The sequence below is a fragment of the Stylophora pistillata genome, chromosome 5, assembly GCF_964205215.1.
Source record: "Stylophora pistillata chromosome 5, jaStyPist1.2, whole genome shotgun sequence".
Classification (NCBI taxonomy): domain Eukaryota; kingdom Metazoa; phylum Cnidaria; class Anthozoa; order Scleractinia; family Pocilloporidae; genus Stylophora; species Stylophora pistillata.
This window is the reverse complement of record NC_142523.1, coordinates 5500472-5515525: the sequence shown is the minus strand read 5'-3', so window position 1 is coordinate 5515525 and position 15054 is coordinate 5500472. Positions and strand designations below refer to the sequence as shown.

The window sequence follows — 15054 nt, the reverse complement described above, 5'->3', positions numbered from 1 at the left end:
TTTAGGTTAAAATGACGAGGCAACACAGTGAAGTCCAGATCGTCCAGGTAAGTTTTGGGCACGTACGCATACAGTACTTGAATTCTTAACATAAAAGGGAATATTTGCTTGCTGCGATTTCCTTTATCAATTCGTAGATGCACCTCGAAAACGTACACCTCAGATCTATGGAGATTTTCATTTGGAAAATTAGGGTTTTTAGACGGAAATATTTCATACAAAACCAAGAACTCTTCATCGCTAATAAGATTAGAGTCGTAGTAAAAGACGAGGAGGTGGCGGAATTCTTCAAACGTAACCATGCTACGACAAAAAAACCTCAATTTATAAAGCGAAACTCGACGAACTTCGCAGAAGTCGCAAAGGCCGGCCGTCATCAGAATCTTAACAACTTCAATTATGGCGCGAAAACGGCAACCTCTGACCCAGTTTACCTGGGTTGTCACGTCGCCGTCGCCCCGAAAACGTCTGTATCTTATGCTCCCTAATGTTTTTATCGATGACGATTAAAATACTCTGCTCTCCAAAGTCTACGGCAGTGTATAAACCATTACCACCTCTACTTTGGCGAGAGCACCTTTCCACCTTCCCCTCCCCCATCCAAAAGAAAAATCCGAAAAAAATTTTCCAAGACAGGGAGGAATCCTTGACGAAGCCATAGCGTTTAACAAAAGCATACTATAAGATTAAAGGAATATCCTACTAACCTGAATCTTCCCACGACAAAACCTCTTCGGTATGTAAATTTTTTCCTGTTACGCTTATTCAGTCGCGGGGATAAATAATACATATATATATATAGCACAATTTTGCCAATAAACGAAACAATTGCAAAGTTACGTTTTTTCCTCATCTTTAATTGTATAAATAGAAGACAAACAAATGAAGAAAATTTAAGGATGAGGCGTTGCAATAACCAACAAAACCCACGAGCGTCCAACTCTCTTACCTTCCTGTTGGCCGGCGAGGTAACACAACAAAAGTTGTCGACTGTGATCTAAAGACCGAGCCGTGTGATGCTTTAACTCAAGAGCCTGGTGCAGAGCTTGGAGGCTTTTATTCACATCAAGAGGGACTGAGACGAGTCGCAGCGCGTCCAAACTTCCGCTGTACACATCATGGCCTTCTGGATCAATATGTACGGCGGGCTCAATTGACATGTACTCTGCAGGCTTTACGAAAAACTCTTCAGAAATACCCGTTTCCTTGGAGATAGTGATGACAGGCTGACTTTCTGAAGGACCGCCATGGTCATTGATTTGCTCTTGGAGTTTTCGTTGTGCGGTGATCAGGAGAGGTAGCACTGACTCGGCATAACGACTCCTGCAATAAATGATAACAGTTGTGTCAGAATAGTTGCGTAACTCCACCGGAAACCTTGCAAGGAGATCACACTTTTCCCTTGAATTTAAGGTGATAAATTATTAATCACGCAATTTTCATGAGAAGGGTTTCATTAAGGGCCTGGGCACCAGGCAAATTAAGCGGTTGTGAGGACGGTTTTGCCTACCTAGCGTGACCATCCGAAGGAAAGTTTATCTTATGAAGGAGTTCAGTTCAAAAAGTTTCGCCCGCCTGTGAAACCAGTCGCCCTCCCGCTGAAAAACTTAATGAAACCCATGCATGAGCAATATAAAGCACTGGAGAATCACTACAAAAAATATAGGGGTAACAAACGAGATAGTTTTCAAATGACACTTTTCAAATAAAAAGACTCATTTGCGTCGAACGTCCGATCCGAACAAGAAGACAATAGGAGATCAAATCAACCCTTTAAGCCCTGAAAGTGACTGGCCTATAATTTCTCCGAACAGTATCATTTTTGAATAAAATATAAAGGTCTTGAGAATAAAGGAAATGATCACCAATTTAAGAAACTCCTGATCGCCAAACAAATTCTCTTTGTCTTTGTCTTTGTCTTTACAGAAAATGTTTAGAGAATAGAATGGAGAATATGCATACTGATGTAAGAAAAACCTGATGTAACGTGCGAAGGAGTTTATTCTTACCTTGTTAGCGCATTGAATCTCAAGATGATGCTGATAGTCCTCTCCCATTTCCTCTCGTAGAACAACATCTCCACTGTGTAGAGGATAAACCTCTTCAGCCAGCGAGTGTCCGCAACATTCGTGTTGTCCAGCGGTATCTCAAACAGCAAACTCGCCCCACCTCTCTCATCTTCAACTCCTCCCATCAGGCCTTGCTGCTCATTGATCACCAGGTCTCCCTTCTTCACTTTGTCACGCTGTTAAAAAAAGGAGAATGAGTCACGTTAGGAAGCGGCGAAGATGTTCCGCATATGTCTACCCAACTCACGCCCACCAAGGGCCAAAATATAATTTCGGCCTTCAGGAGAATTACAAATCGTAGCTCAGGGTTTGATAAAGTGACGGTAGGGGCGAGATTGCTCGACGAGGAATCAATATTTGATGTGGTCGCACTGCTCTAAGTTAAGGGACCAATCAATACTTATAGCCCAAGGGAGGGAGGGAGGGGTTCGGAGGAATTTTGGGGATCACATGGTTTTCAGGGGGGAACGGAGGGGGGGACCGTTCGCTAACAGTGTATAAAGGGGGACTATGGGATATTGACTGGAAATAAAGGGATCAATAGAATACACCAAAGCCTTAAGGGGGGGAGGGAATCAGGTGAATCCCCCCCCCGCGATACATATTCTCCGCTCCCTAACTACATCAAAGATCATGTAGCCTACTCATTCATACCTTTCTATTCTGATCAGATTCTGTTTTTGCCTGTTCTTGAATCAAAACCATCATGTCCAGCAACCTGTCCGCTCCGAAATAGAACTTCTGCCACAAGGCCTTTCTTAAAACATCAATATCAGTGCTTCCCTCAGCCAAGGGGTCCTCAGCAAGGTGGAGCGTTCCTGCGACGACTCGCATGAGCACCGTTTGGGTCATATTCCATAGGGCCCGGCAGGCGTTCTGTAGCATGGTCCAATACTTGCCACGATAAGTCAATACCTAAGGATGTATCGTTTCCTAATCAGTCTTACTTCTAAAGCAATAGATCAAGTTGAATAACTTTGTGACGATAATTAGTTGATGTACTGGTGTAATCGTTTCCAACGTATAGAGCGCTTTTCAATCGGGGGTTCGATTGACCGTCATAAAACCAACACCATAGTTATCAGAAAGACCACTTAGAAGAAAGGAAAATAACTTTAAGAACCAAGAGGAACTAAAAATGCACAAAGCGCGGGAAAACGCGCGAAAACGGGGGCGGCCAAGTCGCGATTGGTTTCAGTTTCGCATCTGATTGGTTGAGAGAGTGGCGCGAGTTTTCTGGACCAATCACAGAGCGGAGTAAACAAAAACTTATGCAATCTCGGATTACTTTCGACACTTAATTGAAACGTGCTCTAAATAAAAAACCAAGCTAATAACAGTCTCCGGAGCCATAAGAACTAAACCAAAAATACCAGAGGAAATGAAAATGAGAGGCAACTGGAACTCGCTTTTCAAAAATCAAAAGTGAAACTCGTTACAAGGAGAACGCTGCGAGACAAGTTCACCCTGGGGCTGTCACTGATCGGATGAGATTTCTCGTGGAACGCACTTGGCAAAGAAGCAACAATTGTATACAAGCGTAACGAATCCTTGAAGCCGAGACTCTGAAAAGGGTAATGAATTGTTCCTCGAAGTGTTTTCATAAAATTGAATAAAATTGAATTTTTGTTCTTACAATTGCACGTGATAAATGGTCCAGCGCTGAGAGCAGGAAGAACATGGGTGACTTGCTCACGGTGGAAACTTCACTTCCGGTGACACCTGTCACTTTGCTGCCAGTCCTGTCGATCAATCATTCAATCAGTCTGACGGACAGCTAGACAATTAATAAATCAATCCTTAGGGTATCATTTAGTCAGGAGTGAGCGAGTGGCTGAGTGAGTCCGTCAATCAGTTAATCAACATGTGTTAGTCTTCACTAATCCCGTGAAGGAAAAGACAACAAAGAGGAATAAAAAAAAAAAGAGGATCTCATTTCGTCACCAACGACAAGACATTGTACTGAGGGAGGGAGTGAGAGCCGTCTACATGTTCTAATACTTACCGAGCCCTCTCCCGTAGATGTGATCGCGACCCTGTTGGAGAATGCTCAGAATATGGCGTGTCGATTGCTGATCCGCTAAAACCCATTGGGGGCTCGGGTGAGGCTCTTCTTGACGCGCCAGCCCACGACACTATTAAGGTCCCGGATGTACCATAGCCAAACCAATCAGGATCCATATAAGAAGGTCTACAGTTATGGGAATAAAAAAGTAACGCGTCCAATGATTGGAGAGCTGATATTTCCAGGTCTGCTACTAATAACTAAACAATTTTGTGAAAAAATAGCAAATTAAATTAAAATCGACAAACTTGTTTGCCAAACCTGTATAACGGGTTTTTGGCGTCTCCTGCGTCGGCCAAACGTTGTCCACTTTCCACTTTGTCAAGAAACAAATCAAAATTTGCACCCGCCAGAAGAATTCCCATCTGAAAATTATGAAAACAGACCACAACAAAGAGGTTATCAGTAAACAAATTTTTATAACGAGGGGCGAGGAAAGCGAAGAATTTATTCTTCAATGTTTATTAGCATTATTATCTAGCATCAAAACGAATTTATAAAATCTGCACCTGGGCTCTCCAAGGCAATTCTTCGCAGCTGACGGCTCTTAGCTTCTTTCTTCGCTGTGATGATCGCCAGTATTCTGGCAAAGAGCTCTGAAGTCGTTCAACCGCCTGAAAACAGCGAGAATAAATCTTCGTTTGAGAAATAGAGTCATTGGCAAAGAGAACGGCTTTGGATTTTTTATTGGTCCATTGTTACTGGAGCACTTCCGGGTTTGTGATGCACAAGGCGACCAGGTGTATCGCTACTCCCCCATGAATGGAAAGCCAGTCCATCTCAAGTTACTTCCTCAGTGGTTTGTAAACATTTCCGGACAGTCTTTTGGTACCCATGTATACTTGAGAGTGGAGAAAGGCACAACTAGCAAAGGTTGTTGCCCAAGAAAACGACACAGAGACCTGCCGGATCTCAAACACCACAAGGCAAGCGCGTCTTTTCATCAAATCGAGTAATCGAAACAAAAAGAAAATGTTCTCGCCCCCACCACCCACCCCCCCTCCCGCCTCAAACAGGAAACACCTCTGAAAACCTGCAGGCGTAAAACGGCAGACATGTAGACAACAAACCAAACAAATTTCTTGAACGCTTGTTGAAGGGACGAGTGACTAGTAGGCTCCAGTAGGACTGGGGACAAGATTGGTTGTTGTGTTGCTCGACTCGTTCGTTGGACTTAATTAGGACAGAGACCGCTATTTATGTAAGTTCGGTGTCTTATGTTATAGTAAGTCTCTCGTTTAGATTACTTAGCGAGTTTACACTGTATTTCATCCTGTTAAACTGTTGCATGTTGTCATTAAAACACACGTGTCTCCTTTCTAACAGTGTACTCACGTTATAGATGTCGAACTCTTCAGCTGTTCTTCCTTTGAATCTTCGAGCCTGTCATGGAGGGAATCGTAACCTCTTCGTTACGAATTGAATCTCTGCTTTTCTTTTTTTGCAATTAACATAGCTATTTAATCAAAAGAAGATCACACGAAGACAAATCCCAACATAATTTTACACACGTATAAGAAATTTCTAAGGCAGTCATTCTGGCGCTTTCGTTGGTACTTGGAACAGATACGTAATTTTTAACGAGTGTCGAAAGCAATCCAAAATTACGTCACTTTTTTTCTTCCTCGCTCTGTGATTGGTCTGGAAAACGTATGCCAACATCTCGACCAATCAAATGTCAAATAAAGACTAAACGTGATTCGGTCACTCGAGTTCTCCCCACGCTTTGCACGAACGTTGATAATAAACCAAAGCATACCTTTCCCGCTACGGTACTGAGTATTAAAGACTTTTTCTGTGACGGCGGGGGTCTGGACCCAGTCTCCTGCTTGTTGCGCACGACAATCTCTGTTTCCTCTTTCTCCCCATCTCTAGTCTCTTCATGTCGAGTTTTCTGTAGACTCCTCGTGATGGGCTATAACATGAACCGTACAATTAAACCATACAGAGAAAAAAAAAAACACTCAAACACACAAACAAACAAAGAAAATATAGTGGTTTTGAAAGGAGAATTTATGTACAGTCAAATAATTTCTTGAGTTGGTGATCATTTTCTTTCTTCTTCTCCCGACACTCATGTCCGATTTAAGAGCGGGACAGTAAAGAAAAAATTGATGGTGGTCACTCTTTACCTTACTAAACTCAATAATAGAGGTGGCAAATTTCTTAATTTTCTCTTCTTCCGGTCCGGCTGTAGCAGCCACTTGACGCACTATGGTGGACTTATTTGCAAGCAGCATTTCATTTCTCCTGTAGAGAAAAAAAGATACGTTACAGGGTAAACGCTTTATACAACGCGCCACCGGCCGCTACACTCGAATCCAGTTCTTCCTCTGCCCTTCCAACAAGAAGCCGTCCATAGGGTATACGTCCAGCTTCATTTCCAGGGTTTTCTCACTGCAATCCAGGTCAAACTACGCCCTTCTTTACGGTTCTTGTTCCCTCTCGGTTAATAGTCCATTTTACAGTTGTGCTTGATTACCAAGCCTTTGAACAGGAGCGAGGCTAAGGGTGACCTTGTTACGATACAAATGTTGCTGTTTTTCAGACGTAATTTACTTTGTTATAATGCTAATTACTGGATACTGGTCTCTATCACAACAAGGTCACCTGCAGCCGCACTCAAAATCAAAGGCTTGCCAACTAAGTACACAGCTGTAAAATGACTTTTTTCTTCTCTCACATGCCAGTTTAAAAGTCATATTCCCATCAAATATGACAGTTTAAAACGACCCAAAATCAAAATCAACGCATTCAAAATAACATTATTGCCGTGAAACACAAGTTGACACAAGTGCTTTGCTCACACCCACGTGACATATACCACCGTAAACATGATCCTTCTACTAGCACTGTTTGAAGTCATTTAACCTGTCACCAGATGCCAGCGCTCGCTCACCTTACGATCCACGTCATGGTATCATTGGTCCAATCCAGAGCTGCTTCTGTCAGACCCTCTTGAAGAGCTTTAGCCAACACTTGTACGTAAAAGCCCAGGAAGCGAGTCCTCCTCTTGAATTTGAGCACTGCAGGGAGGGGAGGGTAAATGTGTATTATACGATAAGCTGACTTACACGCGCATTTTGATTGGTTCTTACTCATGACCTATTGGAGGACAGATGCGCGGATGAAGTGAAAATTAACATTTTGCTCATTAATCATATAAAACAAATATTTTCCATATTGCGATGGTTTTGCATGGTATTGGAGAGATTTAGCACCGCGTTTACGAGAAACGCAGACGGCAAGAGTGACCACGTGACCTTTTTTCCCGCTATTTTTTCACGTTTGCTAGCTGCGCTTTGCTGTTTCTACGTGAAAGTAACCTGTTTCGCGTTCTACAATTCCCCCATTCACTCAGACGATGGGCGGACGCTCGGAACGTCAGCTTTTAAACTCTTTAGGGTGGTCATTTTACACTATCAACTCAGCTGATAAAAGCAAATTACCCTGTTCCGCGTTTGCCGCGTATGTAAGATTTTCTTCACTTTAACTCTCGCAGAGCGGAAATTAATTACTGTAAAAAAGGCAGCAAAACTATTCTTTGTTAGTTATACAAGGGCGCCTTCAAATTCACCCTGACGTGAGCTAAAGTGAAGCCAAAGCAGCAAGGTTCCCGCTATTTTAAGTGAAACGTGAAAAAGCAAGCTGACGTTTGCCATTTCACGCAAACGCGGTGCTAAATCTCTCTAATAGATTACAGAAGACGTCATAATGCGTTTATAGCATCACTGACGCACTCAGCTACTCCTCGTGCGCCGCTTTTTTATCTTAACCACAGTTTGGCGTTGCCTGCTATGTATTAGTGAACTATCACATGGACACATGGAATCTATGAACACTTATTTTATAGGTTTGCGACACAGTCAAAATTCGCTCTACCTGAAGGCTCTGTACTCGAATTCACTATTCCCCTAGTTTGTCGAAAGAGTAGCGAGAAGAAAAAAAAAATGGGAAGCGACACACATTTCTCTTCGCAGGTTTTGTCATTTTCTTATTGGTTTCAATAAATAAAAAATAAATAAACACGTAAATTGAAGCTCTCCCTTAGGGGCTTTTTAGCCACAATGTAAACTAAGTGGTTAAAAATCCCCACTGGCAGGAGGCAGACCAGTGGGCTATTTACAGAGCAAAACTTGTCCCTTCATTCACAACGCTCAGAAAATATATCACCGATCACTTCAAGTGCACCTCCGCCAATGTTATCTATTGCATAACTTGCACTTTTTGCAAAAAGTTATACAACGGCGAAACAGGAAGACGACTAGGTGACCGATTCCGAGAACAACTTCGCGACGTGGAAAGGAATGACAAGTACGCATGTACACCAGTCGCTAGACACTTTAATTTACCTAATCATTCTAAACAACATATGGCAACCTGCGGTCTTTCCTTACATTTAGGCAACACGGAAAGCCGTAAAACTCTTGAACAAAAGTTAATCTTTCAAATCGGCACTCTTAATCCCACAGGTATAAACGAACGCTTTTCATTCCACTAATTTATTCGTGTTTTTCTTGTTGCCATGTTCCCACCAATGGTGTAGCTCCGCTTTCTGCATACAAAACCACATACAACCCACAATTCCTCCATTCGCTCTGACGAAGGGCTAACGCTCGAAACGTCAGCTTTTTTATTCGTTACGGTGCCCAATTTACAATTTCAACTTAGTTGATATAACCAATTATCTTGTTACCCCCACCGACGCAGCACCACAGTTTCTTTAGAAACTTTCAGCCTTTATTATTTACAGAGCGCAGCCGAGGAGTTAAACAAGGAGCAACCGAGAACAAATCCAGTGAGTGGCAGAGTGGAGGACTTGAACCCAAGACAACGGATTACAAGTCCAGCACCCTAACCACTTGGCCACGCCGCCTCCTTTTCAAGTTGTTTATTGCATCATGCAAGGGTTCCAGAACTTTTCTACAGTTCTCTTCTGTGTCGGATATATATTTTTCAAACAATTAACGCATTTCTAACGCCAGTACACGTCCAAATATGGACACAACAGTCTGGGGCACTAAAGATACGAATTCTATTTTGGTAGTTGCGTGCCATACTCGAAGGCGAAGCTGTGGTTCGTACGAAAAAGCAGAAAAGGATCACTTCAGGAGAATGCAATCCACAAAACACTTTGAAAAAGGGGGAGAGAGAAAAGAAAATGGACGAAAAGAAAAATGATCTTATGTCATTCAAGATACCAATTTCATTGGCAGAAACAACTTGCAGATCGGAGTTTTTTTTCCACTCTAGAAAGCTTTCCTAACATCACAGTGTTATGCAGTCACGGCTTGAAAATAAACACATCAGCTAAAACAGGCAGAAAATGAGACAAAAAAAAAATGCAAAGAAGAGGAAAGAACAAAAATGTATTCCAGGTTATATTGTGGTTTATTCATTTTTCATACTTAACACAAATGAACAGTGAAGAACATTGTGGATTTGTGATAACAAATTATAATGAAGAGAGAAGAGAGATCACACCGAAGATGGCTTGGCATTTAAATTTAGAAAGAAAGATGACCTCGACAGTCTCGATGTAAAAGAGCCTTACAAGTAGAGAATATAATTACGCAGTGTGTAAATTATGAAAAAAGGATACAAGGAAAGATTCAAATGTGAAATCTCTCCTTGATATGGAGAAGGTTTCTTATCTGATGTCATGTTCAATTCTCAGAATTGACAATGATGAAAGAAATATGCGAAAAATTAAGGAGCATCGACATCTTAAGAATGCAAGTGAAGGAGGGAAAATACAATTTCGTAAAGAAAGTCGGTTCAGTTGAAGATGGAATGGCATGCAATGGCAAAGACTCAAAAGAAGACAGCAAAGAAAACATTGGGAGAATAAAAACATTCAATACATGCCGTACGTATTACATCCCTATAGATTGGCACAATTAAAACATTCAGAACCAGACAGGACATGAAAAGCGCGGTTTCACCCGAAAGGATTCTAAAGAACCGGTGATACGCTTTACTAATAGATCATTCAAGACAGATGGGGAAGGTTAAGAAGTGCATCCGTCACTCAGTCAGGCAAGAGTAGAAGAGGCGAAGGATGCCTCGGAAAGTGATTCATCTGAACATTCAGAGGCGGATTCATCGAGGCCAAGGTACCAATCAACATCCCAGTCTTAAAAAGAAGGACAATTTTATAGTCAGACACAAAGTAAACGAAAAGCTCATGCAGCTTCAAGGTCTGTGGAAAAGCAGATTTAACATGAGTTGTCTGAAATCGAAATGTTTTGACACCAAAGGTGGAATTCAACAATAAAATTAAGTTACTATGATGTCCATAAAGTTTGCTTGGGTTTAAAAATGAACTGTTTACAAATCTACAATATTTTAAATGAAAAAACTAAACGCTTTCGACAATAGGTCATCATTTACCCTTATGATGACCTGGTGTCGAAAACGTTTGGTGTTTTACTATTTAAATATTTTAGCTTGGTAAATAGCTCCTTTTAAAAAGTAAGTTAATATAAAGTGAAGTCCGTTGTAGTTAAAAGGCGAGTTCTGCTGTTGTGTAAAGGAATAGTAGAAGTATTTCAGTTCGTTTTTTTTGTCATTCATTACTCGAATTTGCGTGTATTTTCTCACACGGATGCGACTGCCAAGAAAAAATTTGAATTTCGTCCGACTACAGGACTGGATGAAGCGTTCATGTGATTTCAAACTTGATATCGATATTACTCTGGAGGACAGTCTTGAACCCTATGGCTCTCTATAACATAAATCACGTAAAGCGCACGCTCTGATTGGTCAATTCAGTGTCTACTATTTGTTCATGGGTGTACGCTGCTGACGTGAGCAAATGTTTCTAAGTGAGCAAATGTTTTGCAATAAATTGTTTTTTTTATATTATAAAACGGATGGTAAACACCACAGCGTACACTATTGAGTTATGGATGCACGCGGGAGGTTTGCTAAGCACTTAAGAGGCTAGAATCGCTCTCGGCATTTGTTAATTACAGCATCTCATTTCACAGTGCTAAAATAGGGCTGAAGTTATTTGACAGCGGGAATCAAAACATGCCTTCAACATATAAATGTTCCCATGGCCACCCCTCTCTTCACTTACCCTCCTTGTACGCCTGTTGAGCTGGGAGATTGGCAACAACTGAGTGAAGAACAGATGGATCTTCTGAGCCCGTAAGTTCCTCATCATCACGGTTCAAAGCTGTAAGGATAATCCCACAGAAATAAAGTGGAAATTTGCATTAGCTACATGTGCGAGGAGAGCTATGCCATTTTGCTTGCATTTGGTATAAGAAAGACAAAATTTTGTTTCATTACTTTCCTTTGCACCCCTCCAACCATCTCATGTAATCACAAAAGCAGTCTGGTAACCCTTTAAAAGCAAATGGGATCCTTAATTTCTTGAGAATGGAGATACTGATTCAATGCAGCGCTTACCCTGTTGACTAAGTTTTAAGATGTAAGCTTCTAAAGCCTTCAGCTCCTCATTCTGCGCATCTGCAGTGAAGGCAGCGGCTTCCTTCTCAAGTTTCCCCAGTCCCTTGCCTCCACCAACTTTGGGCTTCTTAGTCGCCCCGGGCTTCTTTTTGGTGCTTTTACTAGGTAAAGGTCCTCCCAGAGTGACAGTTGCCATAGCAGTTGCAGCTTGCATGGTTGTCATGGTGCCAGCACTGTCAGGGGCAGTTTCGAGACTAAGCATTTTCTTGCCGAGTTCAATAATGGCTGCAGCTACTCCCTGCTCGTTCCACATCTGTAATATCTGAAATGTCACACAAGAGTCCTCGAGTCATTTTGAGGGTAAATATGACAAAAATAATATAATGTATCAAAACGTATTGAAACTTCCAGCACTTATCTTAGCAGATGTGAAAGATACAGTACCGCCCATATGTATTGCCGAACCTAAACGGGTGTCAAACGCGTGTAGTTCGTGGAAATTAAACGCACCAGTGCGTGTAGTGGCGCACGTGAAGTAGCAAACTTAAACGCGTTCTACGGTTTACACGTAAATTCTTGTAATGGCGTGCAGTGAGCGTGTTTTGCGCGTGTAAAGCATGACAACTGCACGCGCGCCGACTGCGTGTAGTGCTACAATTTAAATGAGCCGCACCGCTAAACAACAACACAGAGGATTCCTGTTATCTAGAGCGCCTGGTATCTCAAACCTTGCCCGACTAAAAAATCAAGGGAGATTGGTCAAAAACTAGTCTACTACATTACCTTGGCTATGTAGTAAGTCATTGTGGCGATCATGTGTGACAAACTGTCAGAAGTAGATAAAGACTTTCTATGACGCGTTAATGAAGGGACCTCTTGGAGTACAGCATGACACCGAAGGAGAACCTAAACAAAACATACAAACATTCCCATAAACGTTACATTCATTAGTAAAGCGTGTGAAGGGTCCAAAAAGATGCCTTCTAAGCCACCGTTCCGATTCAACAGCTTGTATTTCTTAAGTTATAGAAACAATGTTCCACAAACCTGTACAACTGGTTTAGCAGGAATCTTTTGGTGAATCAAAGGCGCAAGTAACCCGTAACACTGAATAACAGCTTGCAAACAAAGCGCAGTGTCATTCAGCCAGCCGGCAACTTGAATTGCAAGAAGAAGACGCTCGCACTCTTCAAGGCGAGCAACCTGCATAAAGACATGTGATATGATAAGCAGCAGCTCGACACAGGTCATTCCAAAAGGAAATATCCATGAAGGAAGGGTTTAGATGCAGCAATAACTTGTAGATACCTAATATACAATTCCTATAATATTACGAAAATTAAATTTTCGAGTAGTTGCTAAATTCGCGTTTCCTAAAATTGTTCCTTGTCCTACTCTGAGGATTGGTTTATATTTATTTGACCAAAAGAAAGTCATTGACAAATTCCAAGAAAGAAAAAAACTTACTCACCGCGCTCGTTTGCGAGAAAAACACGATTTACTGCCATCTTTTAACGAGCAAGCATTAGCCACATGTGAAATTAAACGCAGTAAGGATGCACAATACAAATTGCGGAATCACCTTAACACGCTTGATTCAAGGAGACACTCGAAATCTCAACAGAAATAAACAGAAACAATTACCTGCCCACCGTAAAGCGGTCCATTATCGCACAAACAGTCACAGAACAGATGCCCCTCCCTGATCCTGATGTCCACGGATATGAAGATACTCTGGAGAAAAAGTCTCGCCAGTACAGGAGAACATTCCTGCAGTCTTTCCTCATCGACTCTGCCAAATGTTACAAAACAATAAATTAAATAACCTCATTTGCATATCGATCTCCTCCACCTCTTTGCCCATGGACGCTTTTTCAGTCTAGAATCTTATACGTAGTTCTCCTTTCCGTCTGCCATACAATTCTTGTGAGGTTAGTTCGGAGAATTTGGCACTAGATCAACTGACAATCCCTTAATTGATATTGTTCTTTTTTCTCATCACTTGTCTGCTTGATATTGTATTGGTATTGTTAGGAGAAATTCTGTCTTGGTCACTGATGGTAGTTAAAGGATTAAGGGCTCTGTAAGTGTATATAAATAATTTTAAAGAGTAAATGGGGCGTGAATTGTTTAACGTTAGCACCAACCTTTGCAGAGAGATGCACAAGTCGGAACTGGCTGTTTTGATATTGGTGCTCTCTTCACATATTTCACGTTCCTTCACAAAGTGATTCCACAAAACGGACGCAGCAGATTTTGCTACTGATAATACACCAGAGGCAAAAGAGAGCTGTAAATTAAAGGAAATCACACAGCATTACAAAGCCGAGATAAGGACGCATTCAACATCTCACACAGGAAATACACCTTCAGGGCAGCGTTTCATATGACTTCTTACGTCTTCCTTGTTAGTCTTTGCAAAAGGTACTTAAAGTACACCTCTTTTTTTCCAACCATTTATCGGGGGCAACCCTATTAAAGAACACGATCTATGATAGCGACATTAATCAGGTTTCTACAACCTTTATTAATTACTTCCATTGAAGCACCTCAATTGGAGCACCTCAATTCAGAAATATATCTTGTTAACCAAGCGCGAGGGCCGTACTGGGAGAATATCGGCCCGAGGTCTTGACAGTACGGACCGAGCGCAGCGAGGTCCGTACAAAAAAGACCGAGGGCCGATATTCTTCCAGTACGGTCCCGAGCAAGCTTGGTTAATAAGAGATTTATTATACGACTGAAGTTCAAAGGGACACAAGTGTGGTATCATTCGGGACCATTCGGGACAGTGCCCGGTCCAATACTTAGAGAATATTGGACCGGCAATAGAGCATTTTGATTGGTTTATTTTAGTTATTGGCCCTCTGACTGCCCGAGTCGCGTAATAAAATACCTTACCTAACCTTAGGCTATCTCCTGTCATGCTGTACAATGTCACCCAGGCCTCGATTGTTAGAAGGCTGGATAACGCTATCGACTGGACAAACTCTATCCGGTGGATAGCCCAGTACGTTTTGCTATCACTCATCCGCTGAATACCGATTTATCCGTTGGACACTTCCCCCTGTCATGCAGTTCTCCTTGTTCATTCTGTCCATACGTCACGTTGTCTTCCTACCATATAATCTACTGTCACGCTATAGCTTGTCACGTACCTGAGCTAAATACCCCCACGCCATGAGGGTAGGTAATGGATGGGCAGCAAGAATAGGTCGACATGTTAAGCCAATGCTTCCACCGATCAATTTACCATGTTCATTATAAGCTGCTACCGCTGCCATGTACTTCTCATCTGCCTTGAGCCCACGCACATAAAACTTGACGTCAGTGGTGGCTGGGATCTAAAAACCACAGCAAATTATTAACTTACTTTGGTGTTTATGTTAGAGTATAAATTTTAATTCAAAGGCGTTTGAAAACCAACCTTGGTTTTGTTTTGAGTCCTTGCAGGTTACGTGTGGTAGTAAATCACCACAACAACAAAAGTATGCTAAAACT

General features: G+C 41.8%; 1 protein-coding gene across 2 annotated transcripts in view; it reads right to left on the bottom strand.

Annotated features, from left to right (window-relative positions):
• LOC111342589 (cilia- and flagella-associated protein 54) overlaps positions 1-15054 on the bottom strand; it is a 46276-nt gene that overhangs the window by 14829 nt on the left and 16393 nt on the right. For both annotated transcript variants that reach the window (XM_088760140.1, XM_088760141.1), the window contains exons 20-37: positions 14712-14897; positions 13701-13843; positions 13198-13345; positions 12601-12756; positions 12337-12459; positions 11554-11875; positions 11219-11317; positions 7034-7160; positions 6267-6384; positions 5894-6049; positions 5470-5517; positions 4644-4748; positions 4396-4499; positions 4075-4260; positions 3706-3811; positions 2724-2984; positions 2010-2245; positions 950-1323 (exon numbers count right to left, since the gene is read on the bottom strand). In XM_088760140.1, coding sequence (XP_088616266.1) covers positions 950-1323; positions 2010-2245; positions 2724-2984; positions 3706-3811; positions 4075-4260; positions 4396-4499; positions 4644-4748; positions 5470-5517; positions 5894-6049; positions 6267-6384; positions 7034-7160; positions 11219-11317; positions 11554-11875; positions 12337-12459; positions 12601-12756; positions 13198-13345; positions 13701-13843; positions 14712-14897 — 2998 coding nt within the window. The remainder of the gene's footprint in view (positions 1-949; positions 1324-2009; positions 2246-2723; positions 2985-3705; positions 3812-4074; positions 4261-4395; positions 4500-4643; positions 4749-5469; positions 5518-5893; positions 6050-6266; positions 6385-7033; positions 7161-11218; positions 11318-11553; positions 11876-12336; positions 12460-12600; positions 12757-13197; positions 13346-13700; positions 13844-14711; positions 14898-15054) is intronic.